At 42.7% G+C, this 27573-nt stretch overlaps 1 protein-coding gene across 2 annotated transcripts in view; it reads left to right on the top strand.

Annotated features, from left to right (window-relative positions):
- The window catches only part of HHIPL1 (HHIP like 1), a 57395-nt gene that overhangs the window by 16561 nt on the left and 13261 nt on the right, over positions 1–27573 (top strand). The window contains exons 1-5 of one of the 2 annotated variants that reach the window (XM_033952843.1): positions 5984–6667; positions 8211–8857; positions 14292–14435; positions 20546–20874; positions 26452–26578. In XM_033952843.1, coding sequence (XP_033808734.1) covers positions 6383–6667; positions 8211–8857; positions 14292–14435; positions 20546–20874; positions 26452–26578 — 1532 coding nt within the window. In that variant the 5' untranslated portion in view covers positions 5984–6382. Of the gene's footprint in view, positions 1–5983; positions 6668–8210; positions 8858–14291; positions 14436–20545; positions 20875–26451; positions 26579–27573 lie in introns of those variants that run through there. The other variant, XM_033952844.1, reaches the window with a different exon arrangement.

Here is a 27573-nt window from a genome sequence, read left to right as displayed (position 1 = left end):
CTTAGCGGCCGCTGCGCACTGTGCAGTCGGCTTCATTGACCTGTCCACCATTACCCCCAAGTCCCTCTCTTGGGTACTCTCATTCAATAACATCCCTCCCATCGTATAGTTGTACCTCGGGTTTCTGCTTCCCACATGCAATACTTTACATTTCTCAACGTTGAACTTCATTTGCCATTTTGTTGCCCATTCTCCTAGTTTGTTCAAGTCCCTTTGCAATTCCTCCCTTAAGTTGATTCTATACATTATCATTTCCATTTTATTTGAATGCAGAAAATCATTTCAGCCAAATGCATGAACAAAAAAAAAAAAAAAAATGTGTGTTAAAGCTATTTCCCAAACTGTAACACATTTTTACACATACATATTTTCCCTTCTTTACCTCTGCAAAATCCAGACTCCATCCCTTCTACTTTTCTGTGCCATACACTTGGAACAAGCTGCCCAAATCCCTACAGCGGGCCAGGTCTCCCGCAGTGTTCAAGGCCCAGTTCAAAGCCCACCTCTTTGAGAATGTTTTCGACTCCTAACTACTCTCACCTTGGGTTCTGCATCCAAAACCCTATGTCATGTCTGTCTGTCCAAGTTAGATTGTAAGCTCTTCCAAGCAGGGACCGTATATTAAATGTCAAAATGTACAGTGCTACGTATGCCTTTCAGTTCTATATAAGTATAGTAGTAGTTCCAGGAATCTCATTCAACAACACAGGTTCAGCTACAGAGGAGGATTTTGCAGCCTTTGCTTGCTTTATCTTTTCTGATGCATAAGTTTGCATCATATTATTTAAAAACATAAAATTTCATATGTAGTGGACTATAGGGGGCGTTATTAACGTGAACTATCATTAAAACATGTTACTTTACCATTAATTTGTGCTAGAGGTTTTTAGCATGGACAGGCGAAGTAAATGCTCCGACACTCATATGAGCATTGAAGCATTTACTGCGCTGGCTTGCACTAAAAACCTCTCGCACAGCTTGATAAAAGGGACCCTTTGTTTCTAATAACTGCAGTTAACAGTAAAACTGAGAAAAAAAAATGAAAGCAGATAAGGACTATATGGCCTGTCTGTCTTAATGCTAGGGCCATGCTGATTGCTTTCCCTCAAGTGTGAAAGTTTACTAGTGAGAAGGGCCAACATTCCATGTTCGTCACAAGCCCACAAAATGTTGGCATTACCGTATTTATGGCTCAGGGTGCTTTTTGCGCATTGTAGTGTGTGAAGCACCATCTGCAAAACATATGTTTAACACGTCAGCCTTCCAGACTCAAAACTTTCCAGTGTGATTTCTCTAAAATGTTCTTAATTTAGACATTCAAGACTTGTGCTTTACATGATGTCCTTATACAGCTTAGGTCACTGACATGCATCAAAGGATGTAGGGCCCCCTTTGAGATCTGCCGAGGGGGAGAAACCATCTTTGACCTTTTCAAATGCTGAGAAAGGAGGAAGGCAAGACAGTAGAGTTCCCAAAGTGTGCTAGGCTATAAGCCAACTTTTTAGAGGTTACTTTTAACTCCTAACCCATGCCTGAGAAACTGAGAAACCGTTTGATTAGATTGTAAGCTCTACTGAACAGGGACTGTCTCTTATATGTGTTAATGTACAGGCAGTATGGCCCGGATTCTGTAAACTGCATCCCGATTGTAGGCAGCTGTAGGCGTCCCACAGCTGTCTAATCAGCCAATCGGGATGCATGTTTTTTAAAAAAAACGTTCCCCCAGGCAGGCTGCCTATGTTGAAGGCGCCTCCGAGAGACTAGGGAGGTCCGCAAGCCTTAGGCAAATCTAGACGGCCCTACGCGTCTCCCTAGTAGAGCAGGAAACACTTACAATGTAGGCCAGCATTTTCGCGGCAAGGGACCTCCCTGCCGTGATTAATATAGCGGCCACCAGTCTCCCCCTCCTCCTAAACAAACAAGGCAGGAGGGATGGCAAATCCCTTCTGCCGAAAGACCCCCCACCTGCTGATCGCCAGCAGGAGGGTGCCCAACCCCTCCTGCCAGACCCCCCCCTGAATCCTCCCCCCACCTAGCAAGTTGGCCGGCTGAGTCCTCACACCGTCCGTCTCCATCCAAATGAGGCGGGCCTGCCCCTCCCCTGCCCAACCCACAGGAGCCTAGGGCGTGATTGGCCCAGGCTCCTAAGACCCCTTCTATGGGCGGGGCCTTAGGTACATGGGCCATATCGGTTCTTCCTGATGTTATTTCCTGGACTCGCACCTAGGAAGTGACATCAGAGGAAGAGCTGACGCTAGTGCAACAGCAGCTTGGGAGCTGCTCCTCGTGCCGCAAATATTACAGAGATACAGGGGAAGGGAAACCAGCGCACATGGAAAGGGAGGGGGAGCATGTGGAGGTGGAGGGCTGAGAAGATGGCAGGAGAGGGGCGCCTCTCACCCTCACTACACCACTGGCTGAGATGTCTTTGTAATATCAAAAGCTGAGTCACCTTTAGTAGGCATGATTCAGCAATCCTGAGCTCCTGCTGCTCTGTGTTCCTGTGACAACGGCCACTTCACAAGAAAGATCCAAGTGGTGAGGACTACTTATTCATCCGTGAAAAAATGTTAAGTATAATTGTTTCCATACTTACTCTTTTTCTTGTCAAGCAGCTAAAAAGAACACAGAATTTGCTCCCACTTACCACCATCAGATCAGAATCAAATTATAAAAATGGTTTCATCACCAATTAAAAACTTGTTTCTGAGATTTTATAAGATCTGAATTTTTATTAGTTTAATTAATCTCTCCATAATTTGTGGCATCTCAGAAATGACTTAATTGGCTTATTGCGGATTTACAATAAGAGTTTAATTGGAAATTGAACATAGAAATATCCCTATTACTAGAGTCTGGGCTGCTCATAGGCTGTACGCTCAAATCCTCTAGCTGCAGAGGGGGGTTGGGGGGGAGACAGAGAGCATGAATAGAAAAAAAAAATGTTGCTCAGAAAATCAAACCCAATTTGTAGACAGGAAAGGTTTGATGGGACAGAAGAACAAGCTGTATCCTGAAATCCACCAGCTGCAGGACAGAGGTGTTCCCACTCCGCCCCACTGCTACACCAGTCTCCGCTCACCCTTCTACCATCCTATCCCAGCACATCACAGGTGGTCTCTAGGCCGCACAGTTGTCATGCTTGGAGCCCGCAAGATTTTACTCTGCTCGTGAGACTTGCCTGTGACATCGCTGCACATCCCCCCCTCCCTTTTGCAAAACAGTAGCACGTTTTTTTAGCGCTAGCTACGGCAACAGCTCTGACACTCATAGAAAAACTATGAGCTCAAAGCTGTTTATCATCGCGGCCAGCGCTAAAAACTGTGCTACAGTTTTGTGTAAAAAAAAAAAAAAAAAAAGGGGGGGGAGATTAGTTCCATCCCGTTCTCTTTTTGACAAGCTGCCACTGCAGGAAAATAAGAGGAACCTTAGCTATCGCCTACTCGTTTTGTGGGAAGCGAGGGTAAATGGCAACATCAGTAACCAAAGCCGAGGGTGAGCGTTGGAGGGTTGGCGGGCACTGACTTTTGTTTTTTCCCAGTGATGGGTCCTTTTAGAGCAGGGATCTCAAAGTCCCTCCTTGAGGGCCGCAATCCAGTCAGGTTTTCAGGATTTCCCCAATGAATATGCATTGAAAGCAGTGCATGCACATAGATCTCATGCATATTCATTGGGGAAATCCTGAAAACCCGACTGGATTGCGGCCCTCAAGGAGGGACTTTGAGACCTCTGTTTTAGAGGCTGGAGGGGACATGTGAGGCCTTTGGTCGCCTCCTCGGCTCTGTGCACGGACTTACCTTTCCCATTCCTTAGTCTGCTAGTACCATGGATACTGAACATTAGTAGCACAGCCAGCTGCAGGATTCCTGCTAGCAGCTGTTGTGCAAAGCCAAGGTGTATCTGCATTCTCTCAGTATGAGCAGTTTCTTATAGTGTCGTCCACTGTCCATAATTTAGGACTGGCTTACACACTTGTCATAAGTGACTGGCTTTTTGTTGTTGTAACTTTTATACTATAACATTTTATTGAAGGAATCAAATAAATAAACAATAATATGATACAACAAGACAATCATTACAATGAAATTCATAATAAAACATTTGCATACACATTTTATCATTCCTCCAACATATATTTTAATATATCTAAACTATTTTCCCTATATCCCCCCTTATTACTTTATATATATTAAAATCATCATACCTATTTCCCTCCCTACCTTAGAATGTAAATAAAATACCAAATAAATAGAAATATTAAACAAAAAAAACAACACATTTATTTAAATCTAATATAAAGTATTAAGAATCATACTTCTTGCTTTCGAGGATAATTTTTGTATATAAGGATCCCAGATTTTTAAAAATAATCGTGTTCTTTAGGAAATTTACGAACCTCAAAAACCTCAAATAAAATTAAACGATGGAATTGATTCCTCCAGTGCCAATAATTTGGAGGATTTTTTTGTAACCAAAATTGTAATATGCATTTATGACCAATCATATACATGCTTTTTGAAAAAGAATACATCTTTCATGTCTAAAAACCCCACAAGCTGCTGCCTTACCAAACAACACCCCTTTTGGAGATTCAATCAATTGACAATTCCATAATGACCCTAAAAATTATAGGATGGCAGACCAGAAAGATTTAACCAGATGACATTTCCAAAATGCATGAGATAAAGTATTGGAATCCTTCTCACATTTGATACAAATAGAAGAATTAACTAATCCTGCATGAAATGCTTGTACTTGTGAAAAATATGCCCTATGTAAACTCTATATGTACATTCTCTCCAAATATATCCTGTAATAACTTTAAGCAAACGATGAATAGCTTGACTGAAATCTTGAAGTGATAATTGAATTCCCATTTCATCATGCCACTTTTGTATAATATTGTCATATGTTCTAGCTGGAATCAAACTCCACCACAATTTATGTAATAAAGATACTGAAATAGGAATATCATTACATTGGTTAAAACATTTTTTAATCCTTTCGTGTACACCCAATGAAAACCCCCCTCTTATGATTTGACTTACATAATGTTGTACTTGCATATATCCATACAATGCCCCTGGACCACTTCCAACAATTAAGGCAAGTTGTGGAAATCTACGTAATCTCCCAGACTCATCTAAAAGCTGAGCAATAAATTTAATCCCTTTATTTGCCCAATGTCTAATGTTGTAACTTTTATGTGTACATTTAGTTGAGAGTAACTAGAAACATTAGGGAAAGTGGGGGAACGATTGAGAATCTAAAATCGGTAATGCCCGATGGGGTCTTCCAACCATTATTTATCTTTGGGATAGATTAGAGAATGACACGGTGACAAAATTCATCACCATTCCCGTCCCCGCGGATAACCACCTTCATGTCATTCTTTAAGGAGAGAGGGAAGAATCAGAGTATGAATGGCCACAACCACTGACCCGCAAGCTTTGCTTTGAAGAATGCTGGTGTAGAAGGACTGAGGTTGAAACAGACACTACAGAATGACAGTCTCTGGTATCCAGAGCAGATATTGTGATGTCATAATGCCTCATTCCACCAGTGCCTAAGAACCAATCACATCAGTGATGTCACAATGGCTTCATTATCCTTGGCTCACATAAGCACAGCCACTGCCCCGCAAGCTTTGCTTTGAAGAATGCTGGTGTAGAAGGACCGAGGTTGAAATAGACACTAGAAAATGACATGGGATTATTTCCCGCGGTTATCCGCGGGGACGGGAACGGTGATGAATTTTGTCACCGTGTCATTCTCTAGGTTAGATCCCCTGACTGCAGTACAGTTACAAGTTCATGACAATCTGATTTCAGAAAGATGTATGACAAAGTTTCTTAAGTGCCAGCATATTTGAGAGTTTATCTTTATAAATTTGGCAGAGGATATGAAGAAATACATTGGGCCACTTTTCAAGGTAAACGGGCGGGATTTAGAAAAAAAAGTATCTGGCAAAACCTGAGGAGGAGCCAGATCTGTAGGTATAGGAAGAAAAAGCACTGATGGGAAAACAAGTAGAATATGCAGGTCTCATCCATCTTCAAAGCATCTGTTCACATCAGTAAGAGAGAAAGTTTGGAAATTTCATCTTGAACTTTCAAACACTGGGGGGAGGGGTAGCTATTTCCACAGATTCAGAGTCGGACCTTGGGCCTACAGAATTTAGAGACGAGTTGGCTCGAGCGGAGAAGAAATTTGCATGTCTGCAACCGACTGAGTAATTCCCACCCCTTCGTTTTTGTGCTGGACTCTGATCCAGCACAAATTAGATGCGGCCTGGGCCCCGAAAAGGGGCCGGAAAGGACCGAGCCGTCCCCTCGTCGAAGGCAGCCTTGGCCGGCAGCTCCACGAGCCTCCCGCTGCCCTCATGGCGGGCCACAGAGGGGCTGGGCCGGCTCCGCTCACGCTCGCCCTCCTCCTCTTGCTGCTCTTCCGGCCGGACCGCGTCGCCTCGCACCCGCAGTGCCTGGACTTCAAGCCGCCCTTCCGGCCACCCAGCGAGCTCCACTTCTGCGTCCAATACAAAGACTTTGGCTGCTGCGACGCCACCCGGGACCGCGAGCTTCGCGCGCGCTACTACAGCGTCCTCGAGCGTCTCGACAGGCAGAGTCACGAGACCTGCACCTCGCACGTGCAGGACATCCTGTGCCAGGTGAGCCGCCGCCCCGCCCTGCACGCGCTTCTCTCCTGTCGCCTCGCGCATTGCACTCTGCTCTCGCTTGTTCCTGCAGCTCTTATTTCTAATTTTCCATTGCCCTTTGCTTTTTGTCCTCTCTCTGACAGGGGTGCCTGGGAGGCAGGTACAAGACCAGTAGGTACCCTACTGTTCCCTGGCCCCACCCAATTAAATTTTGGATCCCTAGCCTTTTGCCTCCCCATTCAAAATTATCAGGGCTTGAAAAAAAATAATATTGGCCTACAGAGAGCCAAGGTAAAGGATTCTATAGTTTGTTTTGCTACAACACTTTCAATGATTGAGATTTCCTGAACTTGTGTGCTTCTTAATAGAAGTAGAAATCAATGGCTTTGTGTCAAGTTTTCAATAACAGTCCAAAGCAAACAAGCTATCTTGCCATGTGGGGAACAGTGCGGCCACACAGTTGATATATAGAAGATAAGTGCATTATCCATTAGTGAATTTTTGAAAATGGAATGCTTTAATAATAAGATGAAGTTTTTATAAGCAAAAAAGATGAAAAAATATTTATAAATTTAATATGTTTAAAAAAAATTTTCATGACAAGTTATGAGTTGAACTATAAAATACAAAAATAAAAAAATATTAGGTTTGATATACACAGGGTGAACTCAGTGAGGAGTGCTGCTAAGCTGATATCTTTCAGAATAGCGTTCTGAGATATCCCCAGTGTCTATATATCAAAGTTTAGTTCTTTGCATTTGGAGTTATACATGGCAAGATAGCTTGTTTGCTTTGGACTGTTGTCATAATAGAGGTGCCAGATTTCCTCTTTAATAAAAGAGAACTGGCCCCGCCCCACCCCCAGCCAAACCTCCTGTCTCCTTCCCCCAGGTCTTTACGGCCTCTGTGCATGCACAAACATCAACACAATGATGTCATGTAAATGCAAGGGCATATATCATCACATTGACATGTGCGCATGAGCAGAGGGCTTCCAGGTGGGGCCCCAAGCTCGGGGGACTTCCAAAATCTGGACAAACTGCTGGGTTTTGGAAATCCCTCCAGGCACTCGGACAGTCCTGTAAAAAGAGGACATGTCTGGGTTTTCCCAGAGGTCTGGTAACCCTACTTCATACTTCATAAAATCATAAGAATAGCTATACTAGGTAAAACCAAAGGTTCATCTGAATAGCAGACTGTGGACTTTTCCTCCAGGAACTTGTCCAAACCTTTTTTAAACCCATCTAGTATACGTTAACCACTGTTACCATATCCTCTGGCAATGGGTTCCAGAGCTTAACTATTCTTTGAGTGAAAAAATATCTCCTCCTATTGGTTTTAAAAGTATTTCCCTGTCACTTCATTGAGTGTCCCCTAGTCTTTGTAATTTCTGATGGAGTAAAAAAAATCAATGCGCTCGTACCCGTTCTACACCACTCAGGATTTTGCTGACTTCAGTTAGATGTTTTGCATTCACAGGTATTGCATCTTGAGAACCATAACCTCGTTCGGATGCATTTGCATATTTATAGATGTGCCCTTCTCTTTGTGTTAGGAATGTTCTCCTTATGCCGCTCACTTGTACGACGCTGAAGATTCTTCGACTCCCGTTCGGACCATTGCAGGGCTTTGTGAAGATTACTGCATAGATGTGTGGCAGAAATGCAGAGCTATATTTGGCTATATTTCCGGAGACAAACAACTGATAGCATTGGAAAATCACATGGGAAAGTTCTGCCATTATTTGGCACTTGACGATATAGACTACTGTTTTCCTCGGCTACTCTCAAATACTAATCTTAACCAAAACCTTGGTTTAATGACTGCTGACTCGGAAGGGTGTCTGCAAGTGTGCCTGGTAGAAGTAGCGAACGGCCTGCAGAATCCTGTGGCTATGGTGCATGCGAACGATGGCACCCACAGGTTTTTTGTTGCGGAGCAAGTGGGCTTGGTTTGGGCCTACCTCCCCAACCGAGCCCGGCTGGAACAACCATTTATGAACATATCCGATGTGGTCCTCACTTCGCCCTGGGAAGGAGACGAGAGAGGTTTTCTAGGGATTGTTTTCCATCCTAAGTTCAAATATAACGGCAAATTATACATCTATTATTCGGTGGAAGATGGATTTGATGAGAAAATTAGAATCAGCGAGTTCAAGGTTTCATCCACTGATGTGAACGTGGTGGATCATGCTTCTGAAAGGTACTGGTGCATTAATTCCCAATTTTTTCAAACATATGTTTTATTTAATTTTTAAATGGTTATTAACAGGGACCCAGAGTCTATAAATGGCACCAGAACTTAGGCGCCTAGGTAGGCACACCTTGCCGATCTAAGAGCCTAACTTGATTTTTTTAACTGGCTTAATCAGCCCTGATAATTGAAAGTACAATTAAAAATCATTAAGAAATATTAGTTAGCTGGTTGACGCCTATCACTTCGAGCTAGACGTCTACAAAGAGGTAGGCATGGTTAGGTGTGGATTTTGGGTGTGGTTTCACTTTTTCGTACTCATTTAGGCCAAGAAAACCGTGGCCTAAAGAGCAGTGCGCCTAAGGTTTAACACGTACTGGGACCTAAGAATGCATATGGTTTTTGGTTTTTATTTATATCCCGCTTATACAAAGTGGGTTCCAAGAACACATACATAACAAAATACACACATTACAAATACATATACATACAAACACAATCTTATGTAAACAAACTAGTCCTGCATCAACATACACAGCAAAAACAAATCGTCCCATCCTCGTATAAAATACTTACTCCCCCCACCTCTAGTCTCTCTATGTCTATTGTACATTCAAGTTCAGAAAATACAATTTCCTGTCTCGTAACACTCATATTTCATTTTTAATAAACGTTTGAACATACTCAAACTCCCTTGCTGCCGTATGTAGGCCGGGAATTTATTCCACTCTGCTGGACCTGCGCATGAAAAAGTCGCGGCCCTCAGGGTTCGCAACCGCAACTCCCTTCTAGACGGTATAACTAGATCACCGTTGCCAGCAGAACGTAACTTTGGGAACGCAACATGATAGGCAGTTGCCTCTGACATGTATCGTGGTGACAATTTATGTATTGCTAAATAAGGGGGGTCCTTTTACGAAGGCGCGTTAGCTGTTTTAGTGCACGCTAAATATGGATGTGTTAGCGTTTAGCGCTCTATAACGGCTAACATGCCTTCGTAAAAGGACCCCTAAATTAGCAGCAGCAATTTATACCTTACTCTAGACCAGGGATCTCAAAGTCCCTCCTCGAGGGCCACAATCCAGTCGGGTTTTCAGGATTTCCCCCATGAATATGCATTGAAAGCCGTGCATGCACCCAGATATCATGCACATTCATGGGGGAAATCCTGAAAACCCGACTGGATTGAGGCCCTCGAGGGACTTTGAGACCCCCTGCTCTATACCCTACCTTGAGCCAGTGCAACTTGATGTAAACTTCTGATCACATGATCACATCTTGATAGTCTAAATCAGGGGTGTCCAACCTGCGGCCCCCGGTCGAGGGCGATGCAGTGTTTCCCTCTGCTGCCCCCGGGTGTTTACCATCTTGCCGGCTCCCTCCTCTGTCTTGCTGCAGCATTTGCGCGGCCACAGAAACATTTTTTTCGGCCAATGTGGCCCAGGGAAGCCAAAAGGTTGGACACCCCTGGTCTAAATAATGTATGGATAACAGAATTCTGTGCGACTTCTAATGCTTTAAGTACAGTGGACGGGACACCCAGTAACACAGACTTGAAAGTACAGTCGACTGGAGGACCAGTGGGCAAAGGTGTCACTAGGCGTGATTCTATAAATGGCGCCTAGCGGATGATCGAAAGCCGCGCCTAATAGCACCTACGAGTAAGGTGCCTTTTATAGACTCAGGCCCCGGGTTCCTAGAGTTAGGCATCTGGAAAGCACACCTGGGAGTTTATCCTATAAAGGAACATAGACACCTATGTACCGTTAATAGAATAGTAGCCTAACCAGGTATCAACAAGCCTGACATTTGGGCATAATCACTTATTTATTTATTTAATTTGTTTTCTATCCTGTTCTAACAGAATGGGTTACAGGTTAACATACATAACATAAAGTCAACACGAGTTACAAGTACACGTACACAGAAGACAGCCACATTTAACTTCTCAGAGTAGAATTTGAAAGGTTCAACTCAAATTGAGATTTATTTTGCTATATATAGATAGAAAAGGGTAGTGATCAGTTTGTTTGCTTTTTTTCTGCTCGTTGGCGTCTCATTTTTTTCCAGTTGGGCTTTCGTTTGACTTGGATGCAGCGCTAGGCTCTAGTGGGGAGCTGTAGAGCGGCGCATCTGAGGCAGAGTTAAGCTAGGAGAGGAGGGACTGTGAACGCAGCAGTGCTCGACAGTCTGGCTCGTTGGTGAGGCTGGGTCGACAATGTCAGAGTGCTGGGAGAGAGGCCTAGACCAGTGGTTCTCAACCCTGTCCTGGAGGACCACCAGGCCAAGGCCAGTCAGGTTTTCAGGATAGCCCTAATGAATATGCATGAGAGAGATCTGCACATAATGGAGGTGCCAGGCATGCAAATCTGCTCCATGCATATTCATTAGGGCTGTCCTGAAAACCCGACTGGCCTGGTGGTCCTCCAGGACAGGGTTGGGAACCATTGGCCTAGACACTAAAAAGGATGCAGAAGAGTGAGGCAAACTGGAAACAACCACAGTAACCACACACCTTACTGATGATTTGGGTTCAAATGCAGGATGGCAAGAGGGCCTTCAAAGCTATTTACATCCATACACAAAATGTGTGAATGTCCAGCTTTGGCTCATCTAATTGCCTCCTTTTTAAATGTAGCTTGTTCGCTTACTGCTGTGTTTCTTTCTCTTATTGTTCAAAAATGAAAACTCAACGACAGCACGTGTTTCTTTTATACTTCTCCTTTTAATGCAGTGTCTCTAGCATGCCACTGACAGTATTCTCTAAGCCACACACATAAGTGGAGCTCCACCTGTGCCCCTCCCATGCCCCGCCCCTGTATACGCCCCCTTGCAAATACATGCTATGTAAGTTAAGTGGGTATTTGCAGTGTAGCACTTAGATGGCATGCTTGCATTTTTATTGAAAAGTGTGCACTAGAGGTCTGCATGGGAACGGGGATCGTGGGAATCCCCCCCTAACCCACGGGACTCCCACGGGGACCCTCCTCTAGCCAACGGGACTCCCATGGGGATGGAAGGCTTTGGAAGCAGGGTTCGTCCATAGAATATAATGGACTCGTCAGCCTTAGTAAAAGAGGGGGTTTATAAATTAATTATTTGAACAGAAAGCAAAAAAAGGGTTCCATCAAAGAGATTCCACAAAGAAAACAGCAGCGCAAACACAAAAGAAACTGGAATTGATGATCCTGTCAGAAGTAATTGCTGCTTTTTATGGGGACGGGCGGGGATGGAGGTAATTCCTTGCGGGGATGGGTGGGGATGGAGAGGATCCTGGCGGGGACGGGCGGTGATGGGTGGGATTTCTGTCCCCGCGCAACTCTCTAGTGTGCACATGTAGATAAATGCAAGTATTAAAAACGTGTGACAAAAATGTTAGAGCCTAGGTTTACAGTCTTGCCCTGCATACGTCTCATGAAATGTGCAACTTAAGGCAATAAATTAGGTAGCTACGCACGGTCCCTCTCAATCTAGAACAGGTCGCCTAAACCTTTGTGCAGGTAAGTTAAAGCATACCAGCAGTGATGTGTGAGATTGCTACACTTAGGTGCATAAGTGCTAGTTGTATTTTCAGCAGTATTCTATAAATTATGTACACAACGTTATGAGGCGTATGGGGACATACTTAAAGATCTCAATCTGTATACTTTGGAGGAAAGGCGGGAGAGGGGAGATATGATAAGAGACGTTTAAATACCTACGTAATGTAAATGCGCATGAATCGAGTCTCTTTCATTTGAAAGGAAGCTCTGGAATGAGAGGGCGTAGGATGAAGTTAAGAGGTGATAGGCTCCGGAGTAATCTAAGGAAATACTTTTTTTACAGAAAGGGTGGTAGATGAGTGGAACAATCTCCCGGAAGAGGCGGTGGAGACAGAGACTGTGTCTGAATTCAAGAGGGCCTGGGATAGGCACTGGTTACTACAGATGGGAAGACTAGATGGGCCATTTGGCCTTTATCTGCCATCATGTTTCTATGTTTCAATGTTACTAAAGTTCTATGACATCACAATGCAAGTGTAAAGAGCCTTAGCCTATAGGAAGAGGAGATGCAAATGCTAAGGGCCTTAGCCAATAGGGAGAGGAAGAGATAATGGTTACTGTGGATGAGCAGACTAGATGGGCCATTTGGCCTTTATCTGCCATCATGCTTCTATGTTTCTGTCATAGCATGTAAGGTACAAGAGGAAGGAGCATGGGTGGACCATGGGCATGTCCAACATTTATGTGTGTAACTTAAAGAATATTTTAAATTACATGCTAAAGTGCTGCTTTTACATGCAGTCTCTTAAGCCTGCTTTTGCTATGGCATAAGTGGGCTAGGGGGTGAATGAAGCCGAACCTGTAGTTGAAATTCATCGCACAGTTTCAATTGAGTCTAAAGCCAGGTGGCACGGCCCTCTTGACCAAAAGTGGGTTGCATGGCCCTCTGGCTCCCCCTTCCCCTCCAAAAGCTGCTGTCACCACCTGTAGACGTTCTCTGCACGTCTAATGGTCTCTTGGCAGGATTGATCCTCATTCGCTCCTGCCTATGCCAGCTCAATATTCAGAGTAGCTTCTGGGGCCTCCCAAGGCAGTCTTGCGAGGTTGCAACCGGCATGGGCAGGAGTGATACCTAGTTGCTCCTGCCTATGCAAACTCCAAACTCCAACTGGCTGCCATGACCTCCAGCAGTCATTTTAATTACAGAGCCGGCATGGGCAGAAGTGACTGGGGATTACTCCTTCCCCAAAGAGGCCACTAGACCACTACGGCTTCTAAGAAGTTGCAGCCAAAACGTGGACAAATATGTATTTCAGGCTGGTTTTTTGACACGGAAAACGAAATTTGATTTGCCTCTAAAGTGATTGCACCTAAATGTTGGCATGTAAATGCCAAATTACACTAGCATTCTATAAGAACGCTTATGCACCCCATTATAGAATTGCCTACTATGTCTGTTGTCACATAGAGGGTAATTCAATAAATATTGCCTAAATCTAGGCACCTGTAACAAGCGCGCTAAGCCTGAATTCTATAATGGCAGTAGTGTACGCAACGGCCATTATGTATTTACACACCTAACTTTAGGCTTGAGCAATTATATTAACTCAGTAGTTGGTAAAATTGTTCGCATCAGACTCCCAAAATGGCCTCTGGGATCTCCCGTAGCTGCTGTGGGAAGTTCTGACACTAATTTTGGCTGAGGAACTTGAATGACTGGTGATTGCTCTTGCTCAGAGAAAGCCATTAGACTACCAGCTATCTAAGGTAGGTCTTGGGAGGGTAGAGGGGTTGCCAAGCCAGCCCTCTTCAGGGGGTGGGAGGGGAGGTTGGGGTGACTTCTGGGGGAGGGGGGGGGAAGCAGAGAGTTTTGGTGCTGAATTTGAAACTGAAATGTGGTCATCCTATACTTCACATATAGCTTCTCATTCACTACGCCTTTCTTCCTAATTTTTGAACAGGATAATAATGGAGATAGATGAACCTGCATCCAATCACAATGGAGGAGAGCTGCTCTTTGGAGATGATGGATATCTTTATATATTCACTGGGGACGGAGGAATGGCAGGTGACCCATTCGGGAAGTTTGGAAATGCCCAAAACATGTATGTTATTCACATTCTGTCTGGAGAGGTAACTTCGTTGGGCAATTAAGATGTGAAAAATTTTGGTGCACTTAATTGTGTTTCTATAATCCAACAGCACCAAAGTGTCTAGTCACTGGAAAAGTTAAGTGTGATTTCATTTTCATGGTTTGAGCCTTACATTTGAATGCCATTTAGCATTGATTGGTTTATGTTTATTTCCAGGAGGCTTTTTATGCCGATGAGGCTTGTTTAAGGCTTGTGAGGGCAGTTGAGTTCCAAGCCGTGCCCTGAGGCTTTTTCCTACTATAATAACAATTATCAAGTTACAGCACCAGTGAGGAAGTCATGCGATTATTAGGTTTTGATCTTAATGATGATGGGTCCTGGGACCGCTGCTTATCAATGATCTAGATATAATTAAATTTGCTGATGAGACAAAGTAGTTCAAAGTTGTTAAATCGCAAGAGGATTGTGAAAAATTGCAAGAGGACTTTGTGAGATTGGGAAACTGGGCATCAATATGGCTGATGATGTTTAATGTGAGCAAGGGCAAAGTGGTACATGTGGGAAAGAGGAACCCAAACTATAGCTACGTAAATCAGGGTTCCATGGTCGAAGTTACTGCCCAGGAAAAATGATCTAGGTGCCATTGTTGAGGATATGTTGAAACCCTCAGCTCAATGTGCGGTGGCGGCAGCTAAGGAAGCAAATAGAATGTTAGGAATTATCAGGAAAGGAATGGAAAATAAAGTTGTAAATGTTATAATGGCCTTGTTTCGTTCTATGGTACGGCCACATCTCGAATATTGTATGCAATTCTGGTCACCGTATCTAAAAAGAAAATATATAGCTGAATTAGAAAAGGTACAGAGTAGAGAATGGCACTGTGACAAAATTCATCACCGTGCCTGTCCCCGCAGATAACCGCGGGAAACCATCTCCATGTCATTCTTTAAGGAGAGAGGGAAGAACCAGAGTATGAATGGGCAGAGCCACTGAACCTCAAACTTTGCATTGAAGAATGCTGGTGTAGAAGGACTGAGGTTGGGATAGACACTAAAGAATAACGCAGGATCGTTTCCCTTGGTTATCCGTGGGGACGGGAAGGGTGATAAATTTTATTGCCGTGCCCTTCTCTAGTACAGAGGAAGGTGATAAAAAGGATGGGATGACTTCCCTATGAGGAAAGGCTAAAGTGTCTAGGGCTCTTCAGCCTGGAGAAGAGATGGCTCAGGGGAGATATGATAGAGGCCTATAAAATACTGTGTGGAGCGGAACGGGTAGATGTGAATCGCTTGTTTACTCTTTCCAAAAATACTAGGACTAAGGGGTATGCAATGTGGTAGATTTAAAATAAACCACATGTCGCTTAGAATGTCGCTTAGAATGCGGAATAAGCGATTAATCAAATACTTAATAAACTTGGAAACTTGGAAAATATTTCTTCACTAGTGTAATTAAACTCTGGAATTTGTTGTTGAAGAATGTGTTGAAAACAGTTAGCAGGGTTTACAAAAGGTTTGGATAATTTCCTAAAATAAAGTCCATAAGTTTCAAGTTTATTAACTTTTAATATACCGACCATCAACTGGTATCTAGCCGGTTTACAGTAAAATGTTAAAAATAGAGATAAAAGATTATATTTATAAAAGGAGTTAATAAAAGTGTACATTAAGGACATGAACTGGATGAACTTGAAAGTGATGGTAAAAGGGGAAGGGAGGGGTAAAGTTACATAATTAGGAGAAGAAGAGAAAAAGAAAAAAAAAAGAAATGAAGATTGAAAGAAAGATGGAGGGAAAGGATAAAACATTTAGGGTGGGATCGCTTCATAGAAGCGGTTGGTTGAGTAGGAAAGAAATGCTATAAGAGCAGATGAAAGCATCTCGAAATAAGAAAGTCTTTAGGCTTATCTTGAATCTATCAAGTCAATCTAGGCAACTTTTTCTTAAAAAATTACCCTCTTAGCCAGTAGTACAATCGCCCAACAGTCAGTCTCATGCTGGTATTTCACAGTGGTCTGCCTTTCCACATGTAAATAACAGTCTTTGTTTCTAAAAAAAAGAATCACGACAGCTTCACAGGTCTTAAGAATGCTCCTGCTTTGGCCTTATTCGCCGTGACCCCTCCTTTCGTGTCGCTCAGCTGCTTTCACATTAAGCAGAGAGATTTTCCTTTTCTATGCCACATGTTTTCCCTCTGTGGATCGTTATTCTCACCGTAAAGGGAAGAAACAGTCCTGAAGTCCCCTGTAAGAGGATTGCAGAAGTTCCAAAGTAACTTTTGCATCTCTTCAGACCTGGCGTTTTGCTCAGCCTTTTGCTCTTCTGTGCTCTTCTCTGCATCTGTGCTGAATAGCCAATAGCCTCATACCATGGATTTAAATGCTCGGTGCGTGTGCTGGACTTGGCACGTTCTTAGCTACTAATACTACTACTATTTATCATTTCTATAGTGCTGAAAGGTATACGCAGCGCTGAACATTTAACATTCAATAGATGGTCCCTGCTCAGAAGAGCTTATAATCTAATTTGGACAGACAGGACAGCTCAGGGTTGGGGAGTTTCTAGCAGGCAGCTCGTGTGCAAAGCTCATTTTTACATATGGCACCCACAAAATTGTGCGCTGTAGTCAGGCTAACTGATGCGCAAAGCTGAGGACACTTTACATTAGGGATTTCTATTCCGCCATTACCTTGCAGTTCAAGGTGGATCACAAAAGAATTATCAAGGATGTATTACAACAAGAACTTACCAGAGAAAAAAAAAAAAAGTTTGGACATTTTCAAAGAGAGTAAGAAATGTGTATGGTTATTTGTTTGAGTAGTTGGCTTTAGTGAGAGGTGGTGATTGAAACTTGCGGTGTTATTTATTTTTTCAGGGCTTTCTTGAAGAGTATGGTCTTTATTTCTTTTCTAAAAGTCTTGTAGTTGAGAGATGTCGTCAGTAGATTGGCGATTTGGTTGTCTAGTTTGGCTGCTTAAGGGGCCAGGAAGCCATCATATAGTTTTTTCCGTTTGACCTCCTTATTTGGGGGGGTATGAGAAAGGGGTGTGAGTTTTCCTATGTCTGGTTGAGGTGTTGTGGATGAGGCGGTTATTCAGGTAGATTGGACTGTCTCCGTATAAAGTCTTAAATAGTAGACAGTAGAATTTAAATTGTATTCTTGCTGGTATTGGAAGCCAATGTGATTTGAGATATGCTTCTGTAATGTGGTCATGTTTCTTCAATGAGTAGATGAGTCTTAGTGCTGTGTTTTGGATAGTTTGTAGTTGTTTTGTTATAGTTGAAGGGCAAGGGAGATAGAGGATGTTACAGTAGTCAAAGTAGGCCTAGTATTAGGGACTGAACTATGAGCTGTAATTGAGTTTTTTCGAAGAATTTCCAAATTTGTCTTAAGTTTCTCATGACTGAGAATGATTTTTGTATTGTTTTATTGATTTGAGGTTGCATGATGCAGCATCTGTCGATTGTTATTCCTAGTACTTTAAGGGTGGCTTGAATGGGGTAGTTGATTGCGTTGATTTCAATGTTGGTTGTGGTTGGTATTTTGTTGTTTTCTAGGAGGATGAATTTAGTTTTATCTGGGTTCAATTTCAGTTTGTGATCTTTCATCCAGGTTGCTACTGATTTTAGTGTTTGGTGTATTGTGTTTGTCATGGAGAGTTTTGGTTGATCGAAGGGTATGAGAATGGTAATATCATCTGCATAGCTGTAGGAGGTTATGCCTTGTTTGTCCAGGTGTGAGCTGAGGGAGGCTGTATAGAGGTTGAATAGAGTCAGTGATAGAAGGGATCCTTGGGGAACTCCGCAGGGTTTTGACCAAGGTTCAAATTTTTCTTTTTCTGATTTTACTCTATAGGTTCTTGATTTAAGGAATCCTTCAAACCATGAGTATACTTTATCTGTGATACCTATTGTATCTAGGATTTGTAGTAGTATGTTATGGTCCACCAAGTTGAATGCAGTGGTCAGGCCTAGTTGTATGAGCATCATTTTTTTTTCCTGAGCTGAGGTGTTGTCTGGCTGTGTCCAGGAAAGATCCTAGTAGTGTTTCTGTGCTGAAGTTGTTTCTGAAGCCGGATTGCGTGGGATGGAGTATGTTTTAATTTTCTAGGTAATTGGAGAGGAATTTGGCAACTAGTCCTTCTATTATTTTGACATAGAGTGGAATAGAGGCAATGGGTCTGTAGTTGGTTGTTTGGTCTATCGGTCCTTTGGGGTCTTTGAGGATCGGGGTGCATCGACCCCTCAGTGCAGTGCCTACTTGGGGTCCTAGTGGAAGTTACTGGGTAGGAGGAGGTTTCAGAAGCTCTGAGTATTAACCTCTCAAATGAACCATACATCTGAGTGAGTAAAGGGACTTACTACTGCTACTACCGTGTTTCCACAAAAATAAGACAGTGTCATATTAATTTTGGGTCCAAAAAACACATCAGGGCTTATTTTTGGGGGATGTCTTATTTTTTTTCATGTACAGCAATCATCTCTCCCTTCCTCTCCTCCACCCCAATTCTTCTTCTTTCCTTTCTCCCCCTCCATGTGCAGAATCTTTCCTTCTCTCTCACCCCTCCCCTTGTATAATAATATTAAATATTGAACTAAGTACTGGGCAGACTTGCACGGACTGTGCCTGTATTTGGCCATTTGGGGGAGGATGGGCTGGAGAGGGCTTCAATGGCTGGGAGGGTGTAGATGGGCTAGAGTAGGTTTTAATGGAGATTTCGGCATTTGGAACCCAAGCACAGTACCGGGTAGAGCTTTGGATTCTTGCCCAGAAATAGCTAAGAAGAAAAAATTTCAATTGAATCAGGTTGGGCAGACTGGATGGACCATTCGGGTCTTTATCTGCCATCATCTACTATGTTACTATGTATAGCATTTTTCTATCCCTCCCTCCCATCCCCCTGTGCAGCAGAACCCCACCGACCCTCTCACCCATCCCCCTGTGCAGCATCTTTCTATCTATCCCTCCCTCCCATCCCCCTGTACAGCAGAACCCCACCGACCCTCCCACTGTGAAACTGGGGGTCTTCCCTCTGCCGCATTACTGATGATGTCATCAGTAATGCGGCAGAGGGAAGGCCCCGGCAGGGAAGGCCACGAAGCAGCCCATTTAGAGTGTTGCTTCTGCTGCGGTTTATGCAGCCTCGGAAGTATGGCATGTCAGTCTCACAGTGGGAGGGTCGGTGGGGTTCTGCTGCAGAGGGGGATGGGATGGAGGGATAGAAAGATGCTGTAAAAGGTGATGGGTGAGAGGGGAGGAAAGATGCTGCACATGGGGGGGAGTAAGCACTGCTGCTGGCGAATTGGGCCTCACTAGTGTCAGGGACGGAGTCAGGGAGTGTTGGGGACATTCAGAAGGGGCTTCGGGGGTCGATCTTAACTAGGGCTTATTTGGGGGGGTTGGGCTTATATTAGGAGCATCTTTAAAAATCATGCTAGGGCTTATTTTTGGAATAGGTCTTATTTTTGGGGAAACACGGTAGTGCTATTGATTTCTATAGCGCTACTAGATGTACACTATGCTGTACACATTTGCAGGTACTTTCTCTGTCCCTAGTAGGCTCACGATTCTGTGACCTTCTTAATAATCTAATTTGTGTTTTAACTGCTTCCCGAACCTTTTCATTTAGTCCATCTCTGCTGCCTTAAATTATAAAAGAATACTTAACCATGCAACTTAAATCAAAGTTACAGAACAATGCAACTGGAGGTACCCAAACCTGTGCTGGAGACCCCGAGGATTTTTCACACTGAATATGCATGAAATAAATCTGCATGCAGTGGAAACCATACATCCAGAAATGTATGTTATGCCTAATCAATGTGGATATCCTGAAAACCTGACTGGCCCTGGAATCCCCAGGACAAGCTTGGGAAGCCCATAGTTACATAGTCCTTTTAACTGAGTAGGTTGAAAGAAGCCAGAGGGTTAAATGTTGCAACAAGATGGAAGATGGGCATACTGGAAGGACCTTATGATGTTTATCCGCTGTCCTCTCATGTCCTGTTCTGTTAAGCCCAGCCATCTTCCAATCATCCAGCAGCTCTCTCCGTGTGTTAATTCTGCAGCGAAGTATATCCTCATCACTAAATGGCTGTTTTCTTCTCCTTTGATATCCACAGGTCAACCTTGTTAGGCAAAGTTCTACGCATCGACGTGGACAATAACAACCGTGGTCCTCTTTATAGAATTCCTCCGGACAACCCGTTTGTTAGTGACCCCAAAGCTCGACCTGAAATCTATGCCTATGGGGTGAGGAACATGTGGCGATGCTCATTTGATAGGGGTGACCCCAAAACAAAGGAGGGGAAAGGACGCCTCTTCTGTGGAGATGTAGGACAGAATAAATTTGAAGAAGTCGACATTGTAGAGAGAGGAAAAAATTATGGCTGGAGGGCGAGGGAAGGATTCAGCTGTTATGATAAGAAACTTTGTGCCAATTCCTCTCTAGGTAAGTGCACATTGAACTTTAATTTAACTGAACTTTGCACTGGGTTGCTTTTGGTGTTACAATAGATAGTATTTCATGTTTGCTGGAAACGCTTTATCAGTGAAGCTGACTGCCGTGTGATGGTGTCATTAAAGTCGTCATACAGCGTTTACTTATTAATAATATAGGGCCTGAATAAGAACATTTCACCTTTCTGTGCGCCTTTCAGTAGGCCTGTAATAGCTGTAATGGGGCATCACATCAATTGTATAATCTCATTTGATTAGTGGTGCAACAGAATATTATCGGAATGGTGCAATTGCATATTTTAACATAAAGAGAAATGATAAAATTCTGATATGATGGTATGTATCGAGAGAGGCAACACCAAAAAAGTCCAACAACTCTGCAGTACACCAAGCAACAAGCAGAAAACAACAAACAAACTGCAGACTGATATGTACAAAGATGCAGGCAATGTTTATTATACCGGGGTGACAGGTCAAAAGCGCGCAAGACAATCGTGCGTGGACAAAATCAGCGCTAAGACAATGGCGCTCACAGACAATTGCGCTAAAGACAATTGCGCGCCACGATATCTCCGCGCAAGACAATTGAGCGCAGCGACAACTCAGTGCAAGACAATTTAGCGCAAGATAACTCAGCGCAATGACAATTCTGCGCGCCATTAGAGGCCGCTTGCCGATCGAAGGACACGCGCACGTACAGGACGTTAACACGTCATGTTACACGTGATCACGTCAATGCGTGTTCAGTATGATTCCCTTGACTCTATGCGTTTTCAATATAAGTCACGTGAATGCATTTTCGTTGCTATGGTTACGTATTTCGGAAAATAATTTGCGCTCAATTGTCTTGCGCTCAAATATCTCACACTCGGTTGTCTTTGCACTCACTTGTCTTAACGCTCAATTGTCTTCCGCTCATTTGTCTCGCGCTAACTTGTCTGCGCGATTTTGTCCACGCGCGATTGTCTTGCGTGCAATTGTCTATGAATCTTATACCGGATATTAATACAGTTGATAATACCACCTTATTACAAACCAAGGGACCTGACATGGTCCGTGTTTCGGAGAACACGCCTTCTTCAGGGGTCCATGGTTGATAAGGTTTAAGATAAACCGCAATAAAAGGTATATAACAAGCGCCTGTAGAAATTGATATTACTAACCAAGTGTGCGATGCGACCGTGGTCAAAGCAATACCAATTTCTACTTGGGTGCTGGTAAATTAAGCCAGGGTTTTCTTGGCCTAAAATACCGGCGCCTACCAGCACCTAACTGAATCTACGCTCAAACTCCACCCAAACCCGCCCCCCTAGCCACGCCTACTTGCTAGTAGGCGCCTCGATGTAGATGCCTACTGGCTAATTATTAAAAAATAATTTTAAAATTGGTTTTTAAGGGTACTTTCATTATCGGTGCCAATTAAAAAATATTAAAGTTTGACATAGATCAGTTGGTGCCTAACTGGAGGTGCTTTTGATAGAATCGGGGACTGTGCGCCCATGGGTGTAATTTACATTTAAAAGTAGTTATAGTCAAGCTATATGGATTGTTTGAAAATTGCCCCTTCCCCCGTCCCACACAATTTTAATATAATCTAGTTATGCTACAAGAGGCAAGCCCTTACAAGAATAAACCCCAACAACAGTAAATCTCATAAACATATTTTATAGATCTTCAGTAGACTTTTCAGTTTGTATTCATACATTCTTCGTATGAACCGCTATTGGCATTGGATCAAAATTTTACTTTAAACTTTATTTTACTATATTTTTAATTCCACTATTTAATGATCAAAGCAACTTATCTGTTTTAAACTTACATAAGAACATAAGAAATGCCTCCGCTGGGTCAGACCTGAGGTCTATCGTGCCCAGCAGTCCACACACATGGCAGCCCAACAGGTCCAGGACCTGTGCAGTAATCCTCTATCTATACCCCTCTATCCCCTTTTCCAGCAGGAAATTGTCGAATCCTTTCTTGAACCCCAGTACCGTACTCTGCCCTATTATGTCCTCTGGAAGCACATTCCAGGTGTCCACCACACGTTGGGTAAAAAAGAACTTCCTAGCATTCGTTTTGAATCAGTCCCCTATCAGCTTTTCCGAGTGCCTTCTTGTTCTTTTATTTTTTGAAAGTTTGAAGAATCTGTCCCTCTATGCCCTTCATGATCTTGGAAGTCTCTATCGTATCTCCTCTAAGTCTCCTCTTCTCCAGGGAAAAGAGTCCCAGTTTCTCCAATCTCTCAGCGTATGAAAGGTTTTCCATACCTTTTATCAGACATGTCACTCTCCTCTGAACCCTCTCGAGTAACGCCATATCCTTCTTAAGGTACGGCGACCAATATTGGATGCAGTACTCCAGATGCGGACGCACCATCGCCCGATACAACGGCAGGAAAACTTCTATCGTTCTGGTAGTAATACCCTTCTTGATTATACCTAGCATTCTATTTGCTCTCTTAGCGGCCGTCAGCTTCATTGTCATGTCCACCATTACCCCCAAGTCCCTTTCTTGGGTACTCTCCTTCAATAACATCCTTCCCATCGTATAGCTGTACCTTGGGTTTCTGCTTCCCACATGTAGTACTTTACATTTCTCAATGTTGAACTTCATCTGCCATCTCATCGCCCATTCCCCTAGTTTGTTCAAGTCTCTTTGCAATTCTTCGCAGTCCTCTTTAGTCCGAGCTCCACTAAATAGTTTGGTGTCGTCTGCGAATTTTATTATTTCACACTTATTTAATGGAGCGCCTTTTCTGCCACGATCATGCTTCATTTACTCTTCCTCAGGGTTGAGGCTCCTCCAGCGCTCTAATTTTTTTTGCTTTTTTAAAAAAATTCTTTATTTAATAATTTTAATACAATAATCTCAATGCAAGGCACAATTAGCATTGAATATAATTCATAAACTTAATAAGCTAATAAGAGTAATACATCTTATCAATACTGCAATTAAACAGTCCCATTCCCTATCTCGCCCACCCCCCTCCCAGGGGACCTGGTTCCAAAACCATATCAGTAAGATAGTTCTTCATAAAGCTTCTTTTTCCAATTCAATATAAGTCTCCCATATATCATTAAATTTTGCCCATTGACTAGTTAAAAGGGCCGAAAGTCTATATTTTTCGCACACTATTCCTAAGCGTTCCCTCACATCTTTCAAAGTAGGTACATTTAACATACGCCGTTGCTGAGCTAATGTCAATCTGGCAGCTATAAATGCCAAGTCCAAAAGTTTAGATTGAGAAAGTATTAAACCTTCTATTCTTGCTCCCAACAATGCCCTTTCAGGGTCCCGCTTAAGTGGAATCTGAATGAATCTGCTTACATACTCAAAAACATGCTCCCAAAACTTCTGGACCCTCTGACATTCCCACCACATATGATAAAATGGACCTCTTTCACCACATCCTTTCCAACAAGTAGCATCACTCTGCTTAGTATATTTACTGATTAAAACCGGGATACTAGAAGTTTAATAGCATTTTCCACCAAAGTGGCAGCCCTAGCTTTCTGAAAAAGATGCGAGACCATTACCCCTATTTTGCTTTTTTCCAAGATATCACAGCGTATGTTTTCTTCTCCGTTTTCTCTCTCTTTTTATATATATATATATTTATTTATTTATTTATAAAATGTAGACATTATATTTAATTCTTTTTTATTAATTTTTCAAATGACATATCAAATATTCACTTGTACAGAAAGTAAGTTAGTAAGGATGTGACTTATATCCAATATAAATCATATACAATCCAATAAAGAATCTAAATACAAGAAAATCTTCTAACCAACTCAACTCAAGTCCTCAAATATAGATCCAAGATTTCATTAGAGCGAACAAAGAAATATTATTAAAAGAAAAAATAGAATGCAGACAAAACTGAGAGATAGGCAGATATACAATTATGGAGCTGTTGTTTTCTCTTTATCCAGTCTAGACGTAGCCAGAAAAGCTGTTAATTGTTGTGATTCAAAGAAAACATATTTAAATGAACGGTAGTAAATAATACATTTGCAAGGATGTCTCAAGTAAAAAGTTGCTCCAAGTGATGTGACTCCAGGTTTCAACAACAAAAATTCTCTACGTCGCTTTTGAGTTTCTCTGGAAAGGTCAGGAAACATTTGTATTTTACAACCAAGGAACTCTTTGTGTCTATTTTTAAAGAAAAGTCTCAATAACCATGTTTTATCAGTAGCGAGAACTACAGTCAAAATCAATGTGGAAGGTACAGCTGTTTCTCTATCTGAAGTTTCTAACAATTCAGAAACATTCAATAATACTTGATTTGATACTTTAACTTGCGTTTGGGTCCCTTCTTTATTTGGCAAGTAGTATACTTGAGCAAACGGTGGTAAGGTTTCTTCTGACACTTCTAATATTTCTATCAAATATCTCCTAAGCATTTTCCTAGGGGTAATCGAAGTCAATCTAGGAAAATTAATTAATCTCAAATTATTATTCCGGGAGTTATTTTCAAGTGTCTCTAATTTTCTTCTTAAATTAATATTGTCTTTAATTAGGGACTCCTGTACTTGTTTGGTCATAGAAATTTCTTGATCAAGTTTTTGAGTCATGGCTTTTGAAACAGTCATATCCGTTGATAAATCTTTCAGCTCTCTAGAGTGTTGAATCAATTTCCCCTCTATATATTGGAAATTGGGAGTAATAGTCCTAGTAAAATTTGTAATCAAGTCCCATAATGAATCTAAAGTCACTTGTGCTGGTTTTTCAAAGATTGGAAAACTTTGCTGAGTGTAGAAATGCTCACCGTCAAAAGAAGAAAAGTTTCCCTGGATAGGTACTGACTGGGATCTTTCACCTCCGGTAGCTTGTTCTTCCCTGGTTTCTTCTGTAGTTACTCTCTGAACAGAGAGTACTGCCTCTTCAGTCTCCTGTGATGACTCTGCTGCCTCTCGAGGAAGTACTTCCCCCATCTCCGGGGTTTCCTCCACCCCTGAAGAACTGGCTGACCTGGGACACGGAGGTGGAGCTCTCAAGTCGGGGCTTAAGGTGATTTCCAGCCCTGGGGAGCCTGCCCCGGTCTCGCCCTCTTCCGGTGCTCTCAACGGGCTCACTCCCGACATTGAAGGGACTGCCTTCACTGTTTTATTGGATCTGATAAAATTGGCAAAAAATTATGCATTAACATTTAAATTTTAAAAAAATATATATATACTAGTCCTTTTACTAAGGTGCGGTAGCTGTTTCAGCGAGCGCTAAAAATTAGCGCGCGCGCTAAATGCTAACCTGTCCATAGCATATAATGGACATGTTAGCACGCGTTAGCGTTTAGTGTGCGCTAATTTTTAAAACTCGCTAAAACGGCTATCGCGCTTTAGTAAAAGGACCCAATAGTAAAAAAAAAAAAAGTTTAAAGTAAAATTTTGATCCAATGACGATAGCAGCTCTTACAAAGAATGGATGATTACAAACTCTGAAAAGCCTGCTGGGGATCTATAAAATAGGTTTATCAGATTTACTGTTGTTGGGGTTTATTGTTAGAATGCTACGTACTAACTAGCCCCAAAGAATTAGCTGTATAAAGTTTTATTTTCCCTTGCAACAGATGACGTCCTTCCCATTTTTGCTTATCCACACAAAATGGGGAAATCTATTACGGGAGGATACGTCTATCGAGGATGCAAGTCTCCAAATTTAAATGGACTGTACATATTTGGTGATTTTATGAGTGGGTAAGTGAAGCCCGTGCCCAGTGTTGAGACTTTCTCTTCTTTCACACAGTCTTCCTCTTTGCCCCTGGCCTAACCAGCACCGGCTTTCCTGAGAGCCCTCACTTGTGGGGGTACGTTGCCGATTCACATGTGTGACTTTATGTACATTAGTGCTCTGGGTGATGACTGAGCACCAGGTCTCGTGTTTGTATGTGTGGGAGGAACAGAAAACCCAGCAGGCCACAATTAATGTCACATTTGTATTTCCAAGAATAGTGTTTATGACGAGCAGCAGCAAAGCTGTTTAAAAAGCAGGAAGTGTGCGGAGCACTGGAGCTGCAAGGCACACTGCTTTTTAACATATCTGTAAGTAATGAATCCAATGCTCAGTTTCTTCTAGAACCAAGGGATAGCTGCTTCCGTCCCGGTTCTGCTCCACAGCACCTATGAAACACGCGGTCCTGTCTTAGAGAAACCAGAACTATAAGTCCACAGATGCAGTGGGGTAAAACCACGGGCAACCCTTTTACCCCCAATCCCACTGATCCCACCAACGTCCCTGAAGCTCTCTGCACTGAGGACAGGTCTCCTGTCCAGTGTCTGGCCTGGACTGACCCTTAAAATCAGGGGCGGGAAACTGCACGGGGACACCAGGAAATTCTTTTTCACTGAAAGGGTGGTTGATCGCTGGAATAGTCTTCCACTTCAGGTTATTGAGGCTAGCAGCGTGCCTGATTTTAAGGCCAAATGGGATAGACACGTGGGATCTATTCACAGAGAAAGGTAGGGGAGGGTCATTGGGGTGGGCAGACTAGATGGGCCGTGGCCCTTATCTGCCGTCTATTTCTATGTTTCTATGTTTCTATTTCATATATTCTACAAATTTCAGTAAAGATTCAATGCGATTTATAAAACAGTTATCCTTCATCCTAGGAAAATACAATTAAAAGCACTTAATAGCAAGTATAACAGAATTAAAAAGCATTATCAAAGAGAGAGGTTTCCAGTGCCTAGCC

Source organism: Geotrypetes seraphini, chromosome 7 (genome assembly GCF_902459505.1).
Source record: "Geotrypetes seraphini chromosome 7, aGeoSer1.1, whole genome shotgun sequence".
Classification (NCBI taxonomy): Eukaryota; Metazoa; Chordata; class Amphibia; order Gymnophiona; family Dermophiidae; genus Geotrypetes; species Geotrypetes seraphini.
Note: the sequence above shows the minus strand (reverse complement) of the source record. Positions and strands in the feature narration are given on the sequence as shown.